The sequence below is a fragment of the Manis javanica genome, chromosome 10 (genome assembly GCF_040802235.1).
Source record: "Manis javanica isolate MJ-LG chromosome 10, MJ_LKY, whole genome shotgun sequence".
Lineage (NCBI taxonomy): Eukaryota > Metazoa > Chordata > Mammalia > Pholidota > Manidae > Manis > Manis javanica.
In genome coordinates, this window is record NC_133165.1 from 101034394 (window position 1) to 101059231 (window position 24838).

General features: G+C 44.2%; 1 protein-coding gene across 5 annotated transcripts in view; it reads left to right on the plus strand.

The window, feature by feature from the left end:
• The first annotated feature begins 452 nt into the window (after positions 1 to 452).
• Positions 453 to 24838, plus strand: part of DRAM1 (DNA damage regulated autophagy modulator 1) — a 73211-nt gene continuing 48825 nt past the window's right edge. The window contains exons 1-3 of one of the 5 annotated variants that reach the window (XM_037007124.2): positions 453 to 1402; positions 19860 to 19927; positions 24673 to 24815. In XM_037007124.2, the coding sequence (XP_036863019.1) occupies positions 1272 to 1402; positions 19860 to 19927; positions 24673 to 24815 (342 nt within the window). In that variant the 5' untranslated portion in view covers positions 453 to 1271. Of the gene's footprint in view, positions 1403 to 1605; positions 2107 to 19859; positions 19928 to 24672; positions 24816 to 24838 lie in introns of those variants that run through there. The other 4 variants (XM_073213720.1, XM_073213719.1, XM_017681281.3 and 1 more) reach the window with 4 other exon arrangements.

The following is a 24838-nucleotide window of genomic DNA, read 5'->3' on the forward strand; positions in this document are numbered from 1 at the left end:
CTTTGCCTGTAATGCTAGTCTCACCTTTCTTTGCCTGGCTAGCAATCATTTACTTCCGAAAATTCTTAATGTCCTCTGTCAGGATTCTTCCCTGGTTCTTCATCTGGGCACAGGTCCCTGCTTCCCAGCAATGTGCGTATCTTTTTTTTTTTTCCATCTTCTCCTGTCTATTTAATATTCCATATAATGGTATTTTATCTTGATGTCAGACCCCATAATATAATTTAATCTTTGCACTCTCTCTCCCAGCTGGGTGTGGCACCCCAAAAAGTGTTTATGTAGTTGAAAGAAATCCACCTTTGGTCCCTAATGACCCAAGGACCTCAGCAGCATACCTGGGGCTCAGCATCCTTTTACTGTACCTCAAAATCACCATGCTTAAAAGCGCGTCCAGAACACAACTCCCTTTTGCAGGTTTTGAAATGTATCAAGTCACCTTTATTCCTCTTAGGTCCTGGCTCCAAGCATGAGCTAACGCTGATCCGTGGAAGGAGAAAGAAATCTAATTTCTAGGAAACACTCCAAGTCCGCTCTGGTGGAAAAGAGGAACTGTGGGTAGCACGAGGGGCCGCCCAGGCTCCGTAAGGCTCAGTCCCGCCCCACCCCCGACACTTGTGGTGTCCAGGTGGACATCAGGCAGGTGGGCGCTACATCCGTGCCGCGCGGCCTGGCGAACGTCACCAAGCACCTGCGCCCGGCCTCCAGCAGCGGCCGCGCTGCGGGACGGCGTGGATGCCACCACCCTCTCCCCCGCGACGCGCGGGCGGCGGGGGGGACGCCCTCGGGGCTGGAGGCCGGGCAGCCCGGAAGCCCCGGGGGAAGGAGGGACGGGAGCGGTCGCTCTGTTTCCCGGAGTTGCGCAAGAGCCGGGCGGCCGGGGGACCGCCTGGGCGGGGTCCGCGCGTACCCCCGCGGAGTCCGAACCAAAAGCGAAAGGAGCCGGGCCGCCGCTGCCCCGCGACGCGTTCTCAGGAGGTCGCCACGCGCCTCCGAGCAGGCGGACCGCCGCTTGGTGACTTCACCGGCTTTGCAACGAGCCCGGGCGGCCTGCGCCCCCCCCCCCCCCACCGGGCCGCCGCCCTCCCGCCCGCTGCGCTTCCCACGCCTCGCCTCCCCGCGGGGCCCGGCCGGCCCGCCGTCGCGGGCCTCCGGTCCCGCCGCCCGCGGCAACGCGCCCGGGCCGCCGCCCCGCGGGCCGGCACGTGCGCGGCTCCCGCCCCCGCAGCCCGAGCGGCCCAGCCCGCCGCGCCCAGCGCCCTCCCGGCGGCGCGATGCTGCGCTTCCTGAGTGGCATGGCCTTCGTCCCCTTCCTGCTGGTGACCTGGTCGTCCGCCGCCTTCATCATCTCCTACGTGGTCGCCGTGCTCTCCGGGCACGTCAACCCCTTCCTCCCCTTCATCAGGTGAGGGCCGGGTGGGCGGCCGGGCGCAAGCACCTCGGGGCGCGCTGTGCCCGCACAGGCAAGGGTCCGGACGGCCGGCGGCGACTGGCGCCACGACCGAGGCAGGACGACCGAGGAGCAGGTGCCCGGGTTGAGTAGGGAGGCCGAGGTACGAGCTGAGCAATTCTGACATACTTACCTGGGCACTGAACAGAGTAGCATCAGGCGGGGTTTCAGTCTTGACAGTAAAACTTCCAGACGTGGTGTGGGACAATCTCCGGAAGACGCTTCTTTGGCGATATTGCAAGGATGGCTCCCGATGGATGCCATTTATTGAGTGTGGGGTAGGCAGATGTAAGTGTGTGCTAAAAAGCAGCTCACATATTTCATTTCTACGTACCAGCGTTCTCATGGAGTGTATATCTGGCTCATTTTTCTTGCAAGGAAACTAAACTTAAGCAGATGTTGACATTATCAATGTGACACTGATGCCACAGCCAGGAAAATCCATCCCATGCTAAAATGCATGCAACATGATGCTACTACCAGGTCTTTGGGAGTCCCGCTTAAGCCCTCCAGGTTGGAGCTGCCCAGAATTCTTCTTGGTACTCTGTCCTTAAGTCAGAGCCCTCACATTGTCAACAACTTGTGACATCTTGTGTTGTCACTTTGATGCTGGGGTTCTTGTTCACGGAGCCGAAGAATGAACTTTGCGAACAGTCAAGGTAGGAGGGCAAAGCAGAGGCTTTTATTTAGAGAGAAAGCGGAAAGACAGAGCTCCTGGCTTAACCCAGGAGGGGACAAGAGAGCCCAGGGGTGGTGCGTTGTCTAGGGGATTTATAGGCAGTTGAGAGACCAAGTGCTAGGGATGTACACCTCCTAAGTGGTCCCATATACCTTTGAAGAAACACTAAGTTTCTTATTAGTCTTCCTGGTTATTTACAAGAATTTTAATGCTCTGATTTCTCCCAGGATAGCAGTTTCCTGGTCTGGAAGCATATCACTCAAGGCTGCTTGCTTTGCCCCCAAGGTGGGCTGAGTTACTGTCTTACTTTTTAACTAATTGGGTTTCAAGATGGAATCCTTCCTGTTTTTTACTGTGCTGTTTTGGGCTTGCAGTAGTTTTGGGCTTCCTTGCTACATTGCTCAAGTTGCAACAAATCATTTGTTTAGGGCTGGAGGAAGAAAAGCAGCACTTGGGTAAAGTTAGAAAAATAAGCTGGGCCCCCTAGCAGGCCAAAGCAAATCTCACAATGGTTGTCTTGCTTTGTTTTTTTCCAGAGGCCCTCACCCTACTCTGTCTAACCCCATGGTCCCTGTCTCAACTATGCCATTTCATTTCTCTTGAGTTTTGGCCTCCACTTTTCATGAGGGTCACTTCGTCCAAGAGACATGTTCTGATGGTCTTCTAATGGTTTCCAGCTCCATGCCACCAGCCCATAGCAGTGGGCGTTCCTTAAACACTAGAGCAATTTGTTCTTATCCAAGTGGCATGACCCCTCTGGATCTGTAGTGGTTGGTGAGGGGATAATGAAGTAGGCGACACCCAAGGTTTGTTAGTGCTTTATGAGTTTTGGAATTGTAGAGATTGTAGGGCCTTTCTATCTCTTTCAGCCATTCTGCCTGGTGAGCAAAGTTCTGTTTTTGGGTGTTTGGGGCGGGGGTGGGTGGTAAGGAAGAGGAAAGGAAGGTGAGGCAAGAGGGGGCTAGAGTTGAAAGGTGCAAGGGTGAAAGCAATGTGGAAAATAGTGTGCAGATGCAAGTCTGCAGTTATGGCGGTTTTGTCAATGCAAGAGGTGTTCAGTGCATCCTGGAGGAGATTTTCCCATCAGTCCTGTGCCCCTGCAGAAACCTGGGCTTGTTGTCCCCTGGCTTATCTCTGTCCTGAGTGCCATTGTCTTGCTTCTCTGAAGCCTTACAGATGCTCTTAAGACGTGTGTAAAAAGGTAGAGCTTCTCTCCCTGCTTTCTGTGGAGAATATAGTTGTGCTTGTCCCAGATCTGAAGGTCAGGGACAGATATTTGATAACTTGTTGGCCAGGTTGCCCAGAGACAAGGTTTCAGTCTTTGTAGAGGTGTCTGATGTGGTTTTGATTAATATCACCCCAAGGTGAACTTGAAATGGAAGACATTCAGACATGGGGTTGACCTAACGGGACAAACCATTCGTGAGATGCTCAAATCACAGGAGTTCCAAGGGAAAAGATTTAAATTTAGTAAGGAAAGGAAGGCTTCAGGAAAAGTAGAATTACAGGGAGAAAGGTTTGAGATTGTCCCCTTGTTGTCAGCAGCTGTCCGCCTGTAAACAGTAAAGGTATTGCTTGCCCACATGGGCTGGGAGCTTTTAGATTGTCTTCTCTCTCCGCCCACCCGAGCAGCTGGAGCTCTGGGTCGCCTCTGCCCCTCCTAGAAAGCTAAGTCACTGAGGCAAAGGCGAGATGTAGACAGGAGCAAGACGTCAGGGTATGCTGGGAATAATGCCAGATTTATCCGTTTGACCCGGAAATGTTTGGCCCTATCTCCTGTAATTCATCTCTTCTTTTCAAAGCGTCCTCTTCTCCCTCCACTTCCCTCCAGCCACACTGATCTCCTTCCTGTATCTTGAACAGTTCTGGCATACTTCCTCCTCTGCCAGGATGCTCTTCCTCCGGCTATCACTAAGCTTCCTCCCTTACCTCCTTTGTGCAAATATTATCTGGGTGAGACCTGCTCGGATGACCCTACTGCTCCTGACCCTCCATAAATGGTCTTATCCACCATAGCATTTATCACTTTCTAACAAACTGTGATTTACTTATTTATTAGGTTATCTGTCTTACATCATTGGAATGTAAGAGCTGTGAAGGCTGTCAGTATTTGTTGAGTTAGTATTTTTTGGGCACTCATGATGGGTATTTTTATTTTTCCCCTTAGGGCAGTGCAGATCCCTTTAGAGGGAAGGCTTAATAAAGTCATTGGTTGGTCAGTAATAAGGGATTAGGATTATATAGGATGAGCCCCCTTTTACAGGATGACACTGTCTGACATTTTCAGAACAACGTTGAGCACTTAAATAAGAGCCACTGCATTTTAATTAAGAGCCAGAACCCTGGGGAACTTCTCCTAAGCCTGACATTCAAACTCAGCTTCCTTATCAGACATTTTCTTGTAACATTGTTATTCTTCAGTATCCTGAATAAATGGTAAATAGCTCTTAGTCATATGGAGAGAGGCTCAACTTAATGAACGGAATAAAAATTCAAGTTAAAACTCACTGATGTGATTTTTTCACCTACTGGGTCGGCAGAAACCCAAAATGTTTGATGACACACCCCTTGGTGAGACTTTGGAGACATGCATATTTCACATGTTGGGAATATGAATTTACTCAATCCCTATGGAGGGACTTTGGCATTAACTATCAAAATGGCAAAAAATGTATATACGAGGTTACTCATAACATAGCTTTTATTAACAAAAGGTTGAAAAAACAATACAAATTCCCATCAGTAAAGGACTGGCTAAGTAAATAGAGTTTATCCCAAGAACACCTCAAAAACAGCTCTCTCTATATAGAATACTCTTTTTAAATTAGTACACGGACGTGGAAAAATATCCAATACATTGTTACATAGAAAAGCAAGATGCAAAACTATGCTACTATTAAGGTAGAGGTGTAGGGGCTTTGCGGGGAACAGTATACATTTGTATTAGCTTGCCTAAAGAAACCAGTACAAGTGGTTTATCTGTCTGATGGAGGAGGTCATGGTCAGCAAAACTTTAGCGGATGGGGGAAAAAGGGTGGGGATAAGATTTTTCCTGCCATACTGCTTGTTACTGTTTCTTGTTATTTTTGAAATAATTGTAGATTTACATGCAGTTATAAAAAATATACAGAAAGATCCCGTGTATCATTTCGCCAGTTCCTTCCAAAGGAAACATTTTCCAAATTGGGGAAACCTTTTTGTATTTTTTAGCCAAATGGATGGGTTTCCTATCAGAAAATTTTTTATCCAAATGGATGGGTTTCCTATCAGAAAATTAAGTTAGAAATGTATGATTCAAAAGTCACTACATTTAACAAGCTGGACTAGCATAGTGCAATGCTTCTGTATTATGAAACCATTAATGCAAGGATATCAAAACCAAGGACAAGTAAAAGTCAATCTCAGAGAACTAGTTTATATTTTTACAAGGCCACACCCACATTTTTGAGCACCACCATCCTGCTTAATTTGTTGTTTCTAATGTTTCCTGTGACTAAATCCCTCAGCCTATCTTGAATCAACTTTATCAACTCCTGCCAGCTGATAAGTCATTCTCTTTTGTTTGTTCTTTGTCTCCTGCTTCCAGAATATTGTGTGGCCCTTTATTTTAAGATTTTGCCAGTTCTTTATTCTGGTTGTTATTTATTAACCTGATCTCACTTTTTGTGCAAATACTATTTTTTTTGGTCTTTGGCTTCTCCCATTATTCCTCTTCATGACCTCTAACCCTGGTGGAAGAAAACTGGGTCACCTAGAATTAAGCCACCAGAAAAAGTGCACCAAAATGGCATATATAGTAAAAAAAAGTAAGAGTTTGGGTTGTCAACTAAAAAAAACAAAACAAAACAAAGAAAACTCTCAAAATTAGGGACATTATTTTATCTTTCATTTAGTTAACAATCACAGCAAACTAGGTGCGAAATCTTGTAATAAGCAAAATTCATTATAATGAATTCTTACAATAAGATGAAATGAAAAGACAAACTTCTTATAATGTACAAGAATCTTAAAATGATTCAGGTGCTGATTTTTAAGGGGGGGGTTATCTTTTTTCCATTAGTTTTTTTTTCTTTTCCTGTTGAAGTATAGTGGATATACCATACAACATAGTGATTTCTCCTCCAATACAGTTTCATAACTGCATGATATAAAGCCCCAGGTTCCACGTTTGTCTGGTTCCAAAACGGAATGCAATGATGCAGGGTAGATGTGGTTTATATACCAGGGAGACACAGAGTGGACTTGTACTCATGTAACGGCCTTGGCCGACATCAACAGGTAGGCAAATGAATGTATATACATTTATGTTTGTGGTGTGTGTGTGTGTGTGTAGCCATAAAAAATTGTTGATGAGTTCCCATTAGCACCAACCTTTTGATGATGAACTGTATAGAATTTCAGGCAGTAGTTGACTCTTGCTTCCCTGCTCAACCATAACAATGGGGTCTGGGATAATAATACCAGATAAGGAAGCCTGTATCTATACAGTCATATACTCAGACATGAAGGTAATGGCTTGTCGGTCTGTACAGTGCAAAGATTATTTATTACCTCAAGTATCTAAACCACAGTGTCATAAAGACAAAAAGGCAGGCACGCCATTTGAAACCTTTAGGGAGGAAAGTATCATCCTTGAAATGATAATTTGCAGTTTAGTATTTTCTTCAAAAAAGCATTATCCAAATTAGCTAGTTCTAAGAAAAGCATAATAGGAAAATTAAAGATGCCAAACTTGCGCAGCTGGAGAATTGATTGAGGTGAGGGCTGCGGCGTTGTAGGTTCTGAGCCACCTGTAAATAGGTGATTTCTCCTCTGTTGCACTATGACTTTCCATTGTCATTTGATTACATAAAATTATTTTTTTCACTGAATTAAGTTAAATTGTGAATATTTTTCTTCTGTTAACCCAACTTTTAAAAAGGCCGAGTACTGCTTAAAAGTTTTGACTGATAAACAGCTGACAACTCTTAAATATAAGGGCTCAATTTCAATTTAAAAAAGTGCTGCATTTAACAGTCCTCTTTACCTGACAGTGATTGCATTTCAGTTCATCAAAAACACTGCCTGTCAAGGGCAACTTACTAATGGCTCCAGGTGAAGTAGCCGATGTGAACCTGACTGTAGACGTACGGTACTATAAGCTCACCTGGTAATATAGCACAGCAGAAAAGAGTTCCTAAGTTGCGTCCATTGAAATCAGACATCTCTGGATGCATGGCTTGGCTTGTCCACTTACCATCTAAGTGACCTTGGGCAAGGTATTTTTCTAAGACTCAGTTTCCTCATCTTTAAGTTGGCTGCAATAAGTACTTATAAAGTTATGAAGACCAAATAAGATGTGCCTGTCCAGTTGTAAATACTAGGGAAATGTTTTTTTCTTTTGTAATAATAGCACCTGTAGTCCAAGCAGCAATGCTCCTAGAGGCTTCCCTCAAAAAACTTCCTGAATCTGACCTCTCTCACCTCCTTTTTCACTACTACCCTGGTCTGAGCCACTGTCCTCTCTTGACAAACTACTGAAATAGCATCCTAAGGTCTCCCTGATCCACACTTGCTCCTCTACAGTCTTTTCACAACATCCTTTAAAAACATCAATCAACTTCATATCACTTTTCCACTCTCAGCCCTCTGTGAATTCCCATCATACTTAGAATAACACTTGGGGTCCTTAATGTGACCCCCCCACCCCCCCGGCCTCTTCATGACCTCCTCCCCGTGATGCGCCCTGAGTCCTTGCTCACTTCCCTCCAGCCACACCCACTTCCTTGCAGCAACTCTAACAAATTGTCATCTTAAGGCCTTTGACTTTGCTGTTCTTTCTGCTTGTAATTTTCCTGGCCCCAATATTCCATTTCCTTCAGATTGATTTTGGAGTACCCTTCCCAGATTACTGCTCAAGTAAGGATTACCATCTCAATTAAGACGGCTTCACCTATTTCTCTCTCTGTCCTCTTACCCAGCTTTCCTTTTCTTCATAACATTCTTCCCTCCTAGACTATTTTTCTTACGCCCCATAAGAATATAAATGCCATGAAGGAGGGGCTTTTTCTGTTTTATTTAGCTTGACATTCGCTATACCTACAAAAGTGCCCATTACATTGAAAGCAGTTGATAACTATGTTGAATCAATGAATCCTTTAGTTTTTTTGTTAGATACGAAGTTTCTTGAAGGTAGTGAATTACCTTTTCATCTTTGAATACCCATCACCTGGTATAGCTCCTGACACTTAGGTACTGAACAATTTTTAAAAAATTGGGTTGTAATAGTGAAAGAAGAGGGACTTGGGTAGAGGGCAAATTGCATGTGGGTCATGTGCAAAAAAGAGCAGATTGTTTACATTTATGAGTAGAAAATTCTTTTCAAGTTTAAAAATAGTGATATAACTAGATGGTGTCTCGCATTGTAAAATAATTGTCACCATGTGAAGCTGCCAAGAAGTTAGCCCTATAATTAAAAGTATCTAATAAAATGTAATGACTTCACTTCTTATTATCATACATATTCCTTTTAAATGATATATTTAAATACAGTGAAGACAGAGGAAGTAATGGTCTCCTTTTCCTGGTGCATTCAGTGAATTTTAGGGCAATGCAGTAGACCTCAGTGTGGGTAAGCAGGTAACTAAATTTGTCAGCATGTCAGCCCCCCCAGTAAACCATGACTCTAGGCTTTGGAGTAACGGAATCACGGGTATCCAATGGTTGAAAGAACAGCATTTGAAAAAGCTTACATTACCATGCATGTCTTCTTGGTATAGTTTTCATTCACAAGGAAGTGTCAAGTGATTTTTGCACTGGCTCAACATCATAAATTAGTTTGGAGGAGGCTAGACAAACAACTTGGAATTTTCCACAGTGAATTTAACTTGCAGAAATGCATATGTAGTAATACCTTAGAAACAACAGTGCACATATAATAGCCTCAATAGCTCCTGAGCCACATGGGAGGCAGTTCCTGTCTGTCTTGCAGTTTCCAGGAAGGGCCTCTTGCCTGGGAGGCAAGTGAGGAGGTGGATGGGCCTGCGGGGAGGGCCAGAACCGTATTGCTTAAGCTTTGTGGTGCAGAATCATGTGATGGGAGCTGGGTGGGGAGATAGCTGGTTTCACCTTTCACTCTTTCTCCAGTTTCCTGTATCAGGCGCCCAAGTACAGCTCTGCCCTCCAAATACTACTACCTCTGCTTCTGTAAAGTGAGATAATTTAGTTTGAGCTTAAAAAATAAAAAGAGGCTGCCCACAGGTTTTCTCGGTACCCCTTTGGTGTTCTGCTCATCTGGATTCCAACATCAGTCAGCTGATGCGATGCAACATTTAGTTACACTCTAACACATTAGCTCAGAGACTGAAAAGCCTAAAAGCTTAAGGTAAGAGAGCCTCGGACAAATCAGGAACTCTAGAGTTCAAGAGATCTCCGAAATAAAAGGGTTTACTGACCCAGTAATTCCGCTTCTAGGAATTTACCCGAAGAAAACAAAATCCCTGATTCAAAAAGATAAATGCACCCCTATGTTTATCACCACACTGTTTGCAGTAGCCAAGATACGGAAGCAACCTAAGTGTCATCAATAGATAAATGGATAAAGAAAAGGTGGTATATAAACACAATGGAGTACTATTCAGCCACAAAAAGAAAAGAAATCCTGCCATTTACAACAACATGGATGGAGCTAGAGGGTATTACGCTCGGTGAAATAAGTCAGGCAAAGAAAGACAAATACTATATGATTTCACTTCTTTGTGGAATATAAAAACAAAGCAAAACAGAAGGAGCAAAACATTAGACTCATAGACATAGAGAAGTGACTAGTGGTTATGGTTACCAAAAGGGAGGGGAGTGGGCAGGCAGGGGCTGGGAGGGGGAAGGGGAATGTTGAACCATTGTGATGTACAAATTGATAGTAAAAAATAATAATTAAAAGGGTTTACTGAGCCATCACGATGCTAGCCAGATAAAGGACTGAGTCCTGGGACCAGAAGTTTCTGCTTCACCAGCAGCAAGGCCAGTTTACAGAAGCAACATGTCCACTAGACTCAAGAAACAGCACATTTATGGAGGGGTCTTAGGAAAGAAAGTTCTTTAAATTCACTTTGGCCATAGAGAAGGTGGGATACAGGAAGAGTCTGGGGATAGGTGGTTAGTCCACAGAGAAGGCTTGTGGATTGACTGTTAATGGTCAAACTAATTTATAATTAAATTATAGCATTTAAGAAGCTATGAGGTCTTGCCTAGTTTACACCTGCCTGGTATCCAAGCCTGATGATCCTTTCCCATTACTGTTATGCTTCCTTCCCATTGTGTGTGGAGCCAGTGGGTGTGCGCTCCTGAACACTGCTTGTGTGCATTTCTCCCAAACTCCATGTGCATCTTGGTAGCTTCAGGTTTGACACATTGGGAGTATTTACACTATGGAAATTGGCCTATGCCACAAATCAGGTTCCCTCCAGAGCTGTAAATATTTACCAGCGCATCAGGGTTCGTTTTCCACCCCCACCCCAATCATTCCAATGGCTTTGTGCCTTGCCTGCTGTTCAAGCACACTGGGGGCAGGTAAGTCAGAAGTCAGACATCTGAAGTGTGTTAGAAACCACATTCAACTGAGTACACTTTAGAGATCTGATTGGTGTTATTCAAGGATTCATGAATTAGGCAGCATCCCATGTAGCAGATGGAAAGAAGCTCTGAGGAGCTGTGCATAATGAAAGATGTTAATACAAAGGAGGGAGTAAGAGCAGAGAGGTTGTACTAGGCAAAACTCATACTGGTTTTTGCAAGGTTACTTTTCCTATAGGGGATGGAAGGGATCCTACCAGAAAGATTACCCAACTAAAGCCAGTCAGGGATTCCTAATTGACTCGTTTAAGATACCATTCTGGGAAAGCTGTAAATAAGTCTAAGTTTGGTGACTCAGGCCTTAGCACAAGTAACTCCATTTTGGGCCTGTTTTGTTTTTAAGAACTAGACTATAGATCCTCAGCTGAATAGCTCTGTGACCTTGAACAAGTTATGTAAGCTTTCTAATGCCCAGTTTCCTTCTTAGTAAGGAGTTGAACTAAGTCCTAGGTCAGGTTGTGAGGATGAAATGAAATGTATGGTGAGCCCCTAACAGTGCCTGAAAATAGTAAATGCCCAGTAAGTATATCTGTGTATTTTTTTATGTAGCAGTATAACTCCTCTGGACCTGATTCCAGTGTGTGTGTGAGGGGGTCTTCCCATGCACAACACCAAGTAATTCCCGAACACCAGCATGGTGTTTGAGAACTCAACTCAGTTCTTAGGCTGTCTGCCCAGAGACAGCACCAGATTCCCCAGGTTAAGGACTCCGTCCTACAAGACTGCCCTACACCCCCACTCTAGATGCCATTTGCAAGCCCCAGGCAGTTCCCTGTGCTCCTGACCAACTGGCTACAGATGGGAGGTTCCAGTGAAACCCCCCTTAGGGTCAGTCACTTTGAAGAGGGGCTCACAGAACTCAGGAAAACACATTTATCATTTTAATAAAGGATACAAGTTAACAGCCAGAGTAAGAGTTACATAGGGCACGTTCCCAAATAAAGGAGCTTCTGTTCTTGTGGAGCTTGGGGCCTGGCTCAGAGGCACGTGGAAGCTTTCTGGTTCCCCAAGAAGCTCTCTCCAACAGCAGCAGGATGCAAGAGAGAGAGAGATGGTCCAGACTACTGGGATTTTGTGAGGGCTTCATTGCATGGTCATGATTGACTAAGTCACTAGCCATTGGCTGATCCAACCAAAGTCTCTCATTAACATGACAAGACACCCATTTCCCCTTTAAGGCTCAGAGGTGTTTTTAGGAATTGTGGATGAAGACCATATATACCTGGAAATACATATTTGGGAATGACCAAATGTTTGTATTTCTTATAACTCATCATATCACAGTCCACCCCTGGTCAGGGATTCCTCACAGCAAAATGATCATGCCTGTCACAGCACTTAATCTGGTATAGCATTCACACAACAGAGAAAACAATAGTACCAATGCAGATAGGCCTGACATTTGGAGAAGCCAGTGTGAGGTGGGGACAGATTTAAAGACAACTCATTTGTCTTTAAAGTCATTACAGACATTCTTATTTTGGTCCAGTTCATCAATATATCTATGAGCAGAGTTTCTCCTAGAGAGATACAACTCCAGTTTGCAGGCCGTCATTCAGCCTCGTCAGGTCCCAAATGCAGAGGTGGTCTTGGCAGACATAGCTTCACCCTTTTGGGTATCTGGTCTGCTTTTGCCAGGAGATACTATTATTCTCTTGCTCTGAGCTTCTCTAGAGGTATTAGTAAATGCTGGATTTCCCTCTGCATAGCCCACTTATTCATCCCTTTACCTTCTATATAATTTCTCCTCCTCTCCATTTGTCATTTAAATTTATCCAGACTTCTCCCCCTGTGGAAGGGACATTAGCTTCAGCTACTGTGCTGGTCCCTATTGCTGGCAGCAGTACCAGTCTAGCAGGTGCCTCCCCTCAGTCCACTCCCTCTCCTGTAAGGTAGGTTACACAGGTTCAGAACTACTGGGCTGTCCCTGCCACTAGGCGGCTCGGCTGCTCTCAACCTGGCCCAATGGGGGGAAGGCCCAGTCCACCCCACCAGGTCCTTAGGAAGTCTGCCATAAAGATTTATGGGTATGGTTTTTGCTTAGTAAGCTTCCCTGCTTTTGGCACCCGCAAATGCAGCCCTGGTCCCGGAACCACGTCATCTGGGAGGAAGAAGGAAAGTTGTGGTGACATGGGGGGGAAATGTATGGTCGCACCAGCATCCAACCCCACCCCTCTTCTCAGATCCCCCAGAAAGGCAGAGGAATCTATCCACTGGGGACCGTCCTTAGCCACCTCAGTGTTAAGTGTGAGCTTACACTCTTGAAGGTGTGTAAGCCAGCCCCTCATGCCTTCGCCCCACCCCATTTTAGGCAGCATATGTTTCAGCTGCCCATTCCAATTTCCTATTAAACCCTTGTTCTGAGGGTGATAAGCAACATGGTACGTCCATCTGATAGGATGTCTCCTGGCCCACTGGTGGACACCATGGGCTGTAAAGTGTGTCTTGGTCTGAAGAGATGTAACTTGGCGGTCCAAATTGGTACAGTATCTTCTGTTCCAATCTTTTAATGGTATTTTGAGCATTTGCATCTACCACTGGATATGCAAAGCCCAGTCTAAAGTGTGTATTTGTGTTAGGAACCATTTATAGCTCCCAGGGGCTACTGGCATTGGTCCATTGTAATCCACTTGCCAGCCTTGGGTGGGGCCGTCCCCCCAGGGACTTTGTCTCCTGTTGACAGACGGAACAGTTCTTGTTGGCATTGTGTGCCTCACAGGGTGCAAGGGGAATATGTCTGGCTTCCGCCCGTCTCTGCACTGCTGCAGCTCCCTCATGTCCCCTCACTTCACAGACCCAGGTGGTCACCTCAAGGGAATGCACCCACAGGTCCACTCAGTGGTTCCAATCACCTTCCCATCCTGGAAGGGGGTTCTTTTGATGGGCATTGACATCTCCTACTTTAACGTGCCCCTTAAATTCCCAGAGTGATTTCCATAGGTCTGTGCCCCACATGGGCATCCCTTTAATAGTCCAGTTCTCCACTGTGCATCTACCTGACCGTACAACCAGGCATTGGCTACAGCCCACAAGCCAGTAAAAATTCAAACGGGCCCTATCATTGTTCAATTTTTCCATTACTGCCAGGAAAACAGCATGCAGTTCAGCCCACTAGCGGATTTGTTCTTACCTTCCTCAACTGAAGTCTTGCCATCTGCTGGTCTTAATGCAGCAGTTTCCAAATAGGACATTGTCCATTCATCTTGGAATTGCCCTCTCCTCTGTAAACTAAGCAGCTCTTTGCTGTTCAGCTGAGAGCTGTTCCTAGAGCACAGCCCACACAGCAATCCGTCCTGACAGCTCATCAGGCTCCCTGGAGAAAACAAGGCTCACGGATACGGTGTGGGCCTCCGTGCATTCCCCTGGGCAGCCTGCTCCTGTCTGAACCATTTCCTTTTATTATGGAACTATTCTGGGCACTGCCTTCCTTATTAATTAAGATAGTTTATCTGACATCACTCAGGACATTATGGGTATCTCAGTTTTAGGATTATTTTATGTCCTTCAGTCATTGAGGCAGTCTCAATTAATGACCAATAACATGCTAATTAACTCTAATGATGTGTACCGGCAGCAGCTTCTGGGAATTTTCTGGCTCATAATCCCAACAGTCACTGCTGGGAGGTGCTCACAGGCTTTTGCTACAAGCTCCAGTCTGCATGGGTCCCGGGGGAGTGGGCGTCATAAGGGCCCAGAGGTGTCAAGAGTGCAACTGCCTTTTGTAATTCAGACATGGCCTGCTCTCGGTCAGGTCCCCACTCAAATATAGCCAGATGGGAGCTAGCAGTATTTCCAGGTTTGGAATGTGCATTCTCCAAAATCCAATAAACCAGCCAAATGCTGGGCTTCTTGTTTACTTCTGGTGACAGCAGTTTATTCTCAGTCACTTTTGGAATATCCCGGGTGGCTCCTGCCACGTCATTTCTAAGAATCTCACTGTTGGAGCAGCCCTGAGACCTTTGCTGGATTTATGTACCAGCCCCGGTTGGCCATGTGTGTCATTATCACGTTTAATATTTTGTTCCTGATAGTATCATAATGTCAATAATAGTGTATTATTACACTGGAGACCTGCATTAAGTCCAAATCCCTCCTGACAAGTTGTGGCAGTAAGCCGGTGAGTTCAGATAACCCTGTGGCACCACAGTAAAAGTAAACTGGGATCCTTCCCATGTGAAGGCAAACGGGTTGGCTCTTTTCAGAGATCAAGATGGAGAAGAAAGCATTTGAAAGGCCCATCACAGAGTACCAGCCCCGGTCAGCCTGCTGTGTTTTCTGTATGGTTGAGACCATGTCGGAAGTGCTGAGGCCATGGGAGGTGCAGCTTCATTTAAGCGTGATAGTCTGTCCGCCCTTTCCACAGGTCACACAGGCCTGTTGTACAGCAAATTCGTGGGCACCAGCACTCCAACTTGCAGCTCGTCACGCATTAAAGTGGTGATCTCTTTCTGTCCCCCACGCATTCTGTGTTGCCTCATGTTAGCCACCTGTGTGGGCTCGGGCCATTCTAGTGGTCCCCGTTTAGCATGTCCAGCTAAAACAGGCCCGAGGGCAGGCTTACATGCCTTCTGTTTTCAGCATAGGTAGGGGAAGCAATCCCCAGTCAGACATCATATCCATCCCAATAATACATTCAGGAAAAGGAGATGCAACCGCCTCACTCAAGATCTGCTCAAATACCCCAATTTTCATCCAAATTTTCACCTTAATCCCTTCAGCCATTGCATCTCCATATCCTCCCAATCTAACCTTAGCCGCTGATGAGACTTCACCGACAGGGTTTGGAATCACAGTGCGTTGGGCTATCTGGTACCAAGGAGTCCCAGGAAAGTTTCTCCTCATCCTCCTGGCCATTTTACCCATACATGTGCAAATAGCCTCAGGTCCCTGGCTGGGGGTGTGGCCAGAAGATGCTGGCCCTTCTGTCAGTCTTTAACTTAACGAACCTGCTTGACCACCCTCCACCCCTACCCCTCCAGGGGATTCCTGGTCAGGTTCCTCATTGTAATCTTGGCCTTCAGACTTTTTAAATTCCTCCAAACTGGGGTAAATAGAGTGGGCTTTTTTGGGCCTCTGTAATGTTGGGAGAGCAATAGGGGCTCCCCTTGGCCCACCCAATCGCCAGTAGGGTTGCATTAATACCTTTGTTTCAACTCTATCAACATCTGCTTTATTCATCCCATTTTTCAATAACCAACTGAAGATTTCCACTCTGTTGGGTCCAGTCCCTTGACTGTCCCCTTTGTCCCTCCCATGTAGGGAAGCTAACAAATCTGATGAAACGGTTGTTTGAGTTTGTAGCAGTTAAGTTACATGGGGGGCCCACGTAACAGGGGTCCCCTTCATCATAGCTTTCACCATATCTATGTGTAACAGCAATATTCAGTGGGTATGTCAGTCATCGTAGAGTCAATCCCACAGGACTAGAATATGAAGCGTATCAGCTGCTTCATCTGGGGTGTTCCAGCTGGTCTTTATAGGGGAGCTGGGTGGTCCTCCTTCTCAGGACAAACAGACCTCACAGTGACTTTTATCCAGACCACCAGGCTGACTGTTCCCTTGGGAATAACCTGGATCAGGAGTCTCTAGATCATGTTACAGCCACCTGTGATGATTGTTCAATAGTGAGCTGTGGGTGTGCATCAGCCCAGACATGCTCTTCTGCTCTGGAGCATTCCAAACCAGAGACGCAGCCCCCCAAACTGGTTACTCTCACAATCCACCTCAGAGTAAAGGTTCTTCAGGAAGCTGGTGATAACGGAGCCATGAAACGAGCCAGTTCCTTCGCTCTGTCTCCCCTGGTTCCAGTCATTTCCTGGTTTTTCACCTCCCCTACAGCACCGATCTTCTTGGTGCCCAGAGGTCTTAGAGGAACTCCCTGTTGCTCGGACATAATTTTTCCCTTTTTCGGTGGCTTTGAGGCTAATGGCCGAAGCTTAGGGTGACCCCCCAGCTTGGTTCAGCATCAAGCCCTGACCCAGCACTTTTTTCATTCTCATTTTGGCTGTTCCACATAACAACAACCAGGGTTAATAGCCTGCTTCTCATTACTTTGCATTTCCTTACATATCCAATGAGTCAACTTAGGAGCTGGGCCCACTGCCATTTCTAAATTCCACCGGTAACTTTTACCTTAGTTGCTGATTGCAGCGCAGCCCCCGTTTCATACCATGGGTGACCCAGCCAGGCATCAAAGGTTCCTCATCCCCTGCCTTTCATTCTTTGTCTTCAAACATCATGTATTTCTGTGAGCCTGGGCTCTTCTATCAAATCCCACTACTCTGACACCGATTTTTTTTTTTTTTAATACACAGCAGTACTGTAACTCCTCTCAGGTTCTTGGACCAGATTCCAGTGTGTGTGTGTGTGTGTGTGTGTGTGATTCCTGTGTGTGTGTGTGTGTGTGTGTGTGTGTGTGTGTGTGTGTGTGTGATTCCAGTGTGTGTGTGTGTGTGTGTGATTCCAGTGTGTGTGTTTGCAGTGTGTGTGTGTGTGTGTGTGTGTGTGATTCCAGTGTGTGTGTGTGTGTGTGTGTGTGATTCCAGTGTGTGTGTGTGTGTGTGTGATTCCAGTGTGTGTGTGTGTGTGATTCCAGTGTGTGTGCGTGTGTGTGAGTGATTCCAGTGTGTGTGTTTCCAGTGTGTGTGTGTGTGTGTGTGTGTGATTACAGTGTGTGTGTTTCCAGTGTGTGTGTGTGTGTGATTCCAGTGTGTGTGTGTGTGTGTGTGTGTGTGTGTGTGTGTGATTCCAGTGTGTGTGTGTGTGTGTGTGTGTGTGTGTGTGTGTGTGTGTGTACCAGCAGAATGTGCGGCAGAGGCCCTTAAGGGCGCCGTCCTACAAGACTGCACAGCCCCAACCTAACCCCTGCCCCCTTCCCCTTCCTCTCCCCACCCTCGTTCGAGACAGATCGCAAGCAAGCCCCAGGCTGTTTGCTGTGCTGACCAACTGGCTACAGATTGGAGGTCCCAGCGACTTCTCCTTAGGTTCGATTAATTTTGCTGGATCAGCTCACAGAACTCAGGAAAAAACATTTGTCAGTTTATAAAGGATACCATAAAGGATACAAGTTAACAGCCAGATGAAGAGGTACATGGGGCAAGATCCTAAATAAAGGAGCTTCTGTGCTCGTGGAGCTTGGGGCCTGGCTCAAGAGGCACGTGGAAGCTTTCTGATTCCCCAAGCAAAGTCGTTCTCTCCACAGAGGGGCGCAATGCAAGAGAGAGAGAATATGCTTTTCTTCTGGGGTTTTTGAGGCAATCATTGCACAGTCATGACTGGCCAAATCACTGGCCATTGACTGATTCAAATTCAGCCCCCAAAAGTCTCTCAATATAACCAGACACCCATTTCCCCTTTATGGCTCTGCAGTGTTTCAGGACCTGTGGATGAAGACCACATTTACCGAGAAATAGATGTCTTCGGTTATCTGAATGGTCAAATACGTATTTCTTGTAACTCATTAAATCATAGTATCTATTAGGGGAAAAAAAAAAGGTGTTTTTTTTTTTTTACCATTCTTATAGTCATTCATTCAGCAAATGCAAATCGTATAAGGCTATTTGTAAAGTGCTTTTCTTTTACCTGGTAGGGTTTTCCCTGTACAGATAAACAAGAATAAAATACCTCCCTGAAATTCTGAGCTTTCAGATGGCTTGATGCCTTCTGGACGGTGTGTTTGGGTCCCTGAGATACGTCCCAGCTTGTTATCAATGAACAGAAAGTCCCTGAGTCCGTCTTCTCACCTCCAGTTAGAGGACCCTGGTACTTCTTCCCCTAAATATCCTCCACGCTCCTCCATTTCTTTTCTCCACAAACAAGTGAACAGTCTTGCTGGCATGTGGCAGCTGACTCTCAGACCTGTGGTAACAAGTACTCACGTATGAGTCACCTGGTAGCTGCTTTGTTTAAACCCCGAGGCCGAGAGTAGACTCGGTCACCTTGTGACAATTAACCTGGCGACAGTGCTGGCCCAGGGTACGGGTGCTCTCTGCCTTCTCCCCAGCCCAGGTGCCTGTCCCCTCCGGCCACCCACTCAGTACCATGCCATGCTCAGGATGGCGTCCTGCGTGGCAGGCAGCCTTCTCTACTCAACATTCCTTTAGGGAGAAAAACGGTTATTTGTGGAAAATATGGTAATGTTCGATTCTAAACCCTTCTGATTCTTACAGGTTCAAGTGGCACTGAGATGGAAATAACTGGGAATAGAGGCATTTGTTGTAAGGGAGAATATTAACTTCTTTACACTCTTCAAATATTAGGTGTCCACAAAACTTACAGGCTCCTACTTTCTGTACACACAGGCTTCTTGTGGAATTCTTCAAACACTTTGAAGTGTATCTTTTCAACAGGATTAGTTAAATTTCAGAGCTGTTTCCAAACATGGAAACACTCAAGACAGTAGAGTTGTTTCATGGTGGGAGCACTTTTGCCATTATTTTTAAAGTGTTGCTGATGCAACAGTTTGAAAAAGTAAAAATGTAAACCTTGCCATTAATGAACAGGAAACAGAACATGTCAAACACTACTTTCCAGCTCATTAGTTAATTGATAGGCTGCACCTGAAAAGTTTTATAGAAACTCTTATTTGTTAAAATAATTTATCAAAATACCCTATTATTTCCAGAAGTGATAGGTATCAATAATGTTGCTCAGTTTTCTATCATTGTATTTTTCAGCAGTGGAAGTGCTTATGCATAAATCAAATTGTTAAAAAAAATTTAAATATGTTTATGTATTTTTAATATCCAAAGAGATTTTTCTGATGTGATTCTCCGTCATTTTTGCCATGAAAGAGTCACACTCAGTGCTTCACTGAGAATGAACACACATCAAGTTTCAGGTTCAGTCATTTGAAAAACAACACCATCCCCATTCACTGTAATTATTTTCTAGCTTTTTTCAATGGAAAAAAACCTAAATGTAATGTCTCATGGTAGAAAAATGAATTTTAGATTTTTTTCAGAGCCAAAATGAAAATACTTTAGAACAAAATGAGGCCAAATCTTTGGAATTCAAAGTGGCTGAACTTCCAAAGGAAACAATATAAAACCTGCCGATTCCATGCCTGCCCCGGAGTCTGGACTAAATTTCTTTAATAATTTGGTCTTTCCTTCTCTTTCTCAGTGACACAGGAACAACTCCTCCAGAGAGTGGTATTTTTGGATTTATGATAAACTTCTCTGCATTTCTTGGTAAGTCCACAGGAACTGTTATAAGTAAATGAAAAATTTACTGTCTCAAGGGAAGTGAACTGTATTGTTTACAGCTTGTGTATATTTTACTGTTTTTTTAAGACTTGTTTTTAGAACAGTTTTAAGGTCACAGCAAAACTGAGCAAGAGGTAGAGGTTTTTGCTATATGCCCTGTGTCCCCCAAGCCCCTCCCCCCATTACCGGCATCCCCCCGCCCCCCAGGGAGGCCAACTTCATTCCCACTCAGAGTCCACAGTTTCATTAGCGCTCACGCTTGGTCAGTACGAGTTTTTAAAAGTATAAACTTTGCAACTAGAATTTTGCTCTACTTTGAGCAACTAAAATGACCAGAAATTCAAGGTTACTTATGGCCTCATTACAGAACTGTTCTTCACTTCATCTGGCAATTTGCCACAGGGTTTTGAAATGGATTTTAAAATGTGATTTGATTTTAAAATTCTGATTTATATCCAATGCATTTGTATAAGCCAAAGACACCCAATATGCAGGGTAATGTTTCTCAGACTGTTATCTGGAAGCAACTTATATGAAAATCATCTCGGGTGCTGGTTAAAATGTGTGTTCTGGGGCCACGTACAGAATCAGAGCCTCTGGGAGTGCAGTCTACATTGTGAACAAGCACTCTAGGGGACTTGGATCACTGAGCTTCCCGACCACTGACAGACGTATCCTTTCACTTGGTAGAGGAAGGGGAAAGGTGAAGCAGGGAGCACTTTGTCTCCAACTCAGGTGTGACGCTTCAAATACATCTGAGATGCACTTGATAGGATACAAACCTCTCAGGAGCCAGTTAATGTCATGACTGAAAAACTCATTCTACTCTGGAGGGGGAGTGATGATCTGGGTGCATAGATCATAAATAAAGGGCCCACTCCTTCCGTGAATCCCTGCAATCCCCTATGAGCAATCAGACATTTGCCAGGGGCCTATCATGTAACCAGCACTTCTGTCCCTCTCTGCTGGTGCAGGGGGGAGGGGACAAGTGCTGGGAACCCTACTTAGTGGCTTGGTGTCTTTGGAATTAATTTGCCACCCTATTTGATAGAGAGAGAGTTTCACCCTATCGTGCATTTGTGGTCTTCTCCCAAGGTTTTGAAGGTGAGTGCGGGGAAGTAGAAATAGGAGTCAGTCTGTTCCAGTGCCTTTTATGCCATTCTTGCCTAGAACCCAGATTTAGAAGACAGAGATTATTTTGTCACTACCAAGTGGAAATAAATATGGCTTTTTGCTTCTAGGCAAGGCAGAATCTGACATGAATATCTTCATTTTAAATAGTTAATGATAAATGGTTAGCTTTTAGCTGGCTTTTTAAAATTCAGCAAACATATTGAAGCCATCACAGCATTTTTTTTTTGTTATCATTAATCAACAATTGCATGAAGAACATTATGTTTACTCGGCTCCCCCCTTCACCAAGTCCACCCCACACACCCCATTATAGTCACCGTCCATCAGCGTTATAAGATGCTGTAGAATCACTACTTGTCTTCACTGTGTCTTACAGCCTCCCCATGCCCACCCCCCTACATTATACATGCTAATCATAATGTCCCCTTTCTTTTTCCCCCACCCTTGTCCCTCCCTTTCCACCCATCCTCCCCAGTCCCTTTCCCTTTGGTAACTGTTAGTCCATTCTTGGGTTCTGTGATTCTGCTGCTGTTTTGTTCCTCCAGTTTTTCTTTGTGCTTATACTCCACATATGAGTGAAATCATTTGATACATGTCTTTCTCCACCTGGCTTATTTCACTGAACATAATACCCTCTAGCTCCATCCATGATGTTGCAAATGGTAGGATTTGTTTTCTTATGGCTGAATAATATTCCATTGTGTATATGTACCACATCTTCTTTATCCATTCATCTACTGATGGACATTTAGGTTGTTTCCATTTCTTGGCTAGTGTAAATAGTGCTGCAATAAACATAGGGGTGCATCTGTCTTTTTCAAACTGGGCTGCTGCATTCTTAGGGTAAATTCCTAGAAGTGGAATTCCTGGGTCAAATGGTATTTTGAGCTTTTTGAGGAACCTCCATACTGTTTTCCACAATGGTTGAACTAATTTACATTCCCACCAGCAGTGTAGGAGGGTTCCCCTTTCTCCACAACCTCACCGACATTTGTTGTTGTTTGTCTTTTGGATGGTGGCGATCCTTACTGGTGTGAGGTGATATCTCATTGTGGTTTTAATTTGAATTTCTCTGATGACAAGCGATGTGAAGCATCTTTTCATGTGCCTGTTGGCCATCTGAATTTCTTCTTTGGAGAACTGTCTGTTCAGATCCTGTGCCCATTTTTTAATTGGGTTATTTCCTTTTTGTTTGTTGAGGTACATGAGCTCTTTATATATTTTGGATGTCAACCCTTTATCAGATCTGTCGTTTATGAATATATTCTCCCATACTGTAGGGTACCTTTTTGTTCTATTGATGGTGTCCTTTGCTGTACAGAAGCTTTTCAGCTAATATAGTCCCACTTGTTCATTTTTGCTTTTGTTTCCCTTGCCTGGGGATATATGTTCATGAAGAAGTTGCTCATGTTTATGTCCAAGAGATTTTTGCCTATTGTGCATTTGTGGTCTCGTTCTATGGTTTTATGACTTACATTCAGGTCTTTGATCCATTTCAAATTTACTTTTGTGTGTGGGGTTAGACAGTGATCCAGTTTCATTCTCTTACATGTAGCTGTCCAGTTTTGCCAGCACTATCTGTTGAAGAGACTTTCATTTCCCCATTGTATGTCCATGGCTCCTTTATCGTATATTAATTGACCATATATGTTTGGGTTAATGTCTGGAGTCTCTTTTCTGTTCCACTGGTCTGTGGCTCTGTTCTTGTGCCAGTACCAAATTGCCTTGATTACTGTAGCTTTGTAGCAGAGGTTGAAGTTGGGGAGCAAGACCCCCCCACTTGATTCTTCCTTCTCAGGATTGCTTTGGCTTTTCAGGGTCTTTGGTGTTTCCATATGAATTTTTGAACTATTTGTTCCAGTTCGTTGAAGAATGTTGTTGGTAATTTGATAGGGATTGCATCAAATCTGTATATTGCTTTGCGCAGGATGGCCATTTTGACGATATTAATTCCTAGCTAAGAGCATGAGATGAGTTTCCATTTGCAAGTGTCTTCTTTAATTTCTCTTAAGAGTGTCTTATAGTTTTCAGCGTATAGGTCTTTCACTTCCTTGGTTAGGTTTATTCCTACACAGCATTTTAATATACAGAAATCTACTTTAACCCGATATCCATCACATGATACCCATCTCATGGATGTATTATAATTTATTTAATTAGTCCCTTGTTTTTAAACATGTAGGCTATGTCTGATTTTGCCATTTACAATACTAAAGTGAGTATCCTTTTAAACATATCTTTGCGTATCTATGAGTTTTTCTATAAGTTTACTGTGGTAAAGGGAATATAGGTCTAAAATTCTGATAGCTAACCATTTAGTCAATGTGCCTATGCTTAGTACTAGGAGCTCTATGGCAGCCAGACAAGGATCCTGCTCTCATGCAAATTACATTTTATTGCCAAATACTCTCCCAACAATAATGGCGTTTGGTTAATGGCCTAGGTCTTTGGAAAGACATATCTTTAGTGACTGTCTCACACTATTCCAAAAACCCATGGTAATTAAAGAACTAAACATGAAAAGCAAAAGTATAAGAGGATTAAATTATAGGAAAATATTTGAAAAGCCTTAGGATGGAAAAGTTTATCTAGCCTACCCAAAACCCAGAAGCTATGTAGGTAAGAACTGACAGATTTGAGTAGATAAAAAATTCAAATTTTGAAGTGATAAAAACATACAAAAAAACAAAGTGAAAGACAAACAACAGACCAGAAGAACATTTTTTATTTATAGCAGACAGGAGACTGATGGACATAATGTGTAAAAATCAACTACAAATTAACAATGAGTAGGCATACTCAAGAGGAAATAAATGATAAATGTGTACTTTTCAAAAGAAGAAATTCAGATGACTTGTGGACATACTGAGAGTGGCTCAATCTCATTGATGGTCAGAAATGCAAATAACTTGTGTCCATCTGTGTGCCCAACAAATATAAAACACAAGATTGCCATTTTTCATTCATTAGATTGGCAATAATTGGAAAGGCAAAGGCATAGAGAATCACCTTCAAACTGCTGTGGGAGTGTAAATGCTATGTATGGTCTTGGAGCAATTTGGAGATACTTTTTGGCATTTTAATTGTGTGTAGCTTTTGACCCAGTAATACTACCTCTAGGAATTCGTCTTTTAGAAACACCAAAAGTGTGCCAAAGACTTCCCTATACAAGGATGTTTGTTGAGTATTGTTTGGAACAGGAAAAACATAGAAACCATGGGAATCAATCATTAGGAAAATGATGAAATAAACGTGGTGTCTCACTCTATACCTTGACGGGGCTCCCAAGAATAATGAGGTGGTCCTGTTTGCACTGACAGCAAGACCTCTGTGGTACATTTTTAAGTGGAAAAAAAAACAAGTCACAGAACAATACATGCACGATAGCATTTCTGTAAAAAGGCTAACAGCCAAGATGGTGTGTGTATGTGCGCATGTGCTTGTGTATCCTTCACGCTGGGGAGAGAGTAAGATGGGGTGAGGATGGATAGGGGTGGAGTGGGGAGATATTGCAATACAATACAAGATTGTCCCTGTGTTTTTCATTCTAAAAAAGTCAAATAATAAAAATTTATCCAAGTGCCTTTCTTTTCCAGGTGCAGCCACGATGTACACAAGATATAAAGTCGTAGAGAAGCAAAACCAGACCAGCTGTGTCAGCACGCCAGTTTTTAACTTGGTGTCCTTAGTTCTTGGCTTGGTGGGATGTATCGGAATGGGCATTGTAGCCAATTTTCAGGTATGACCTGATGTTCTTTGAGT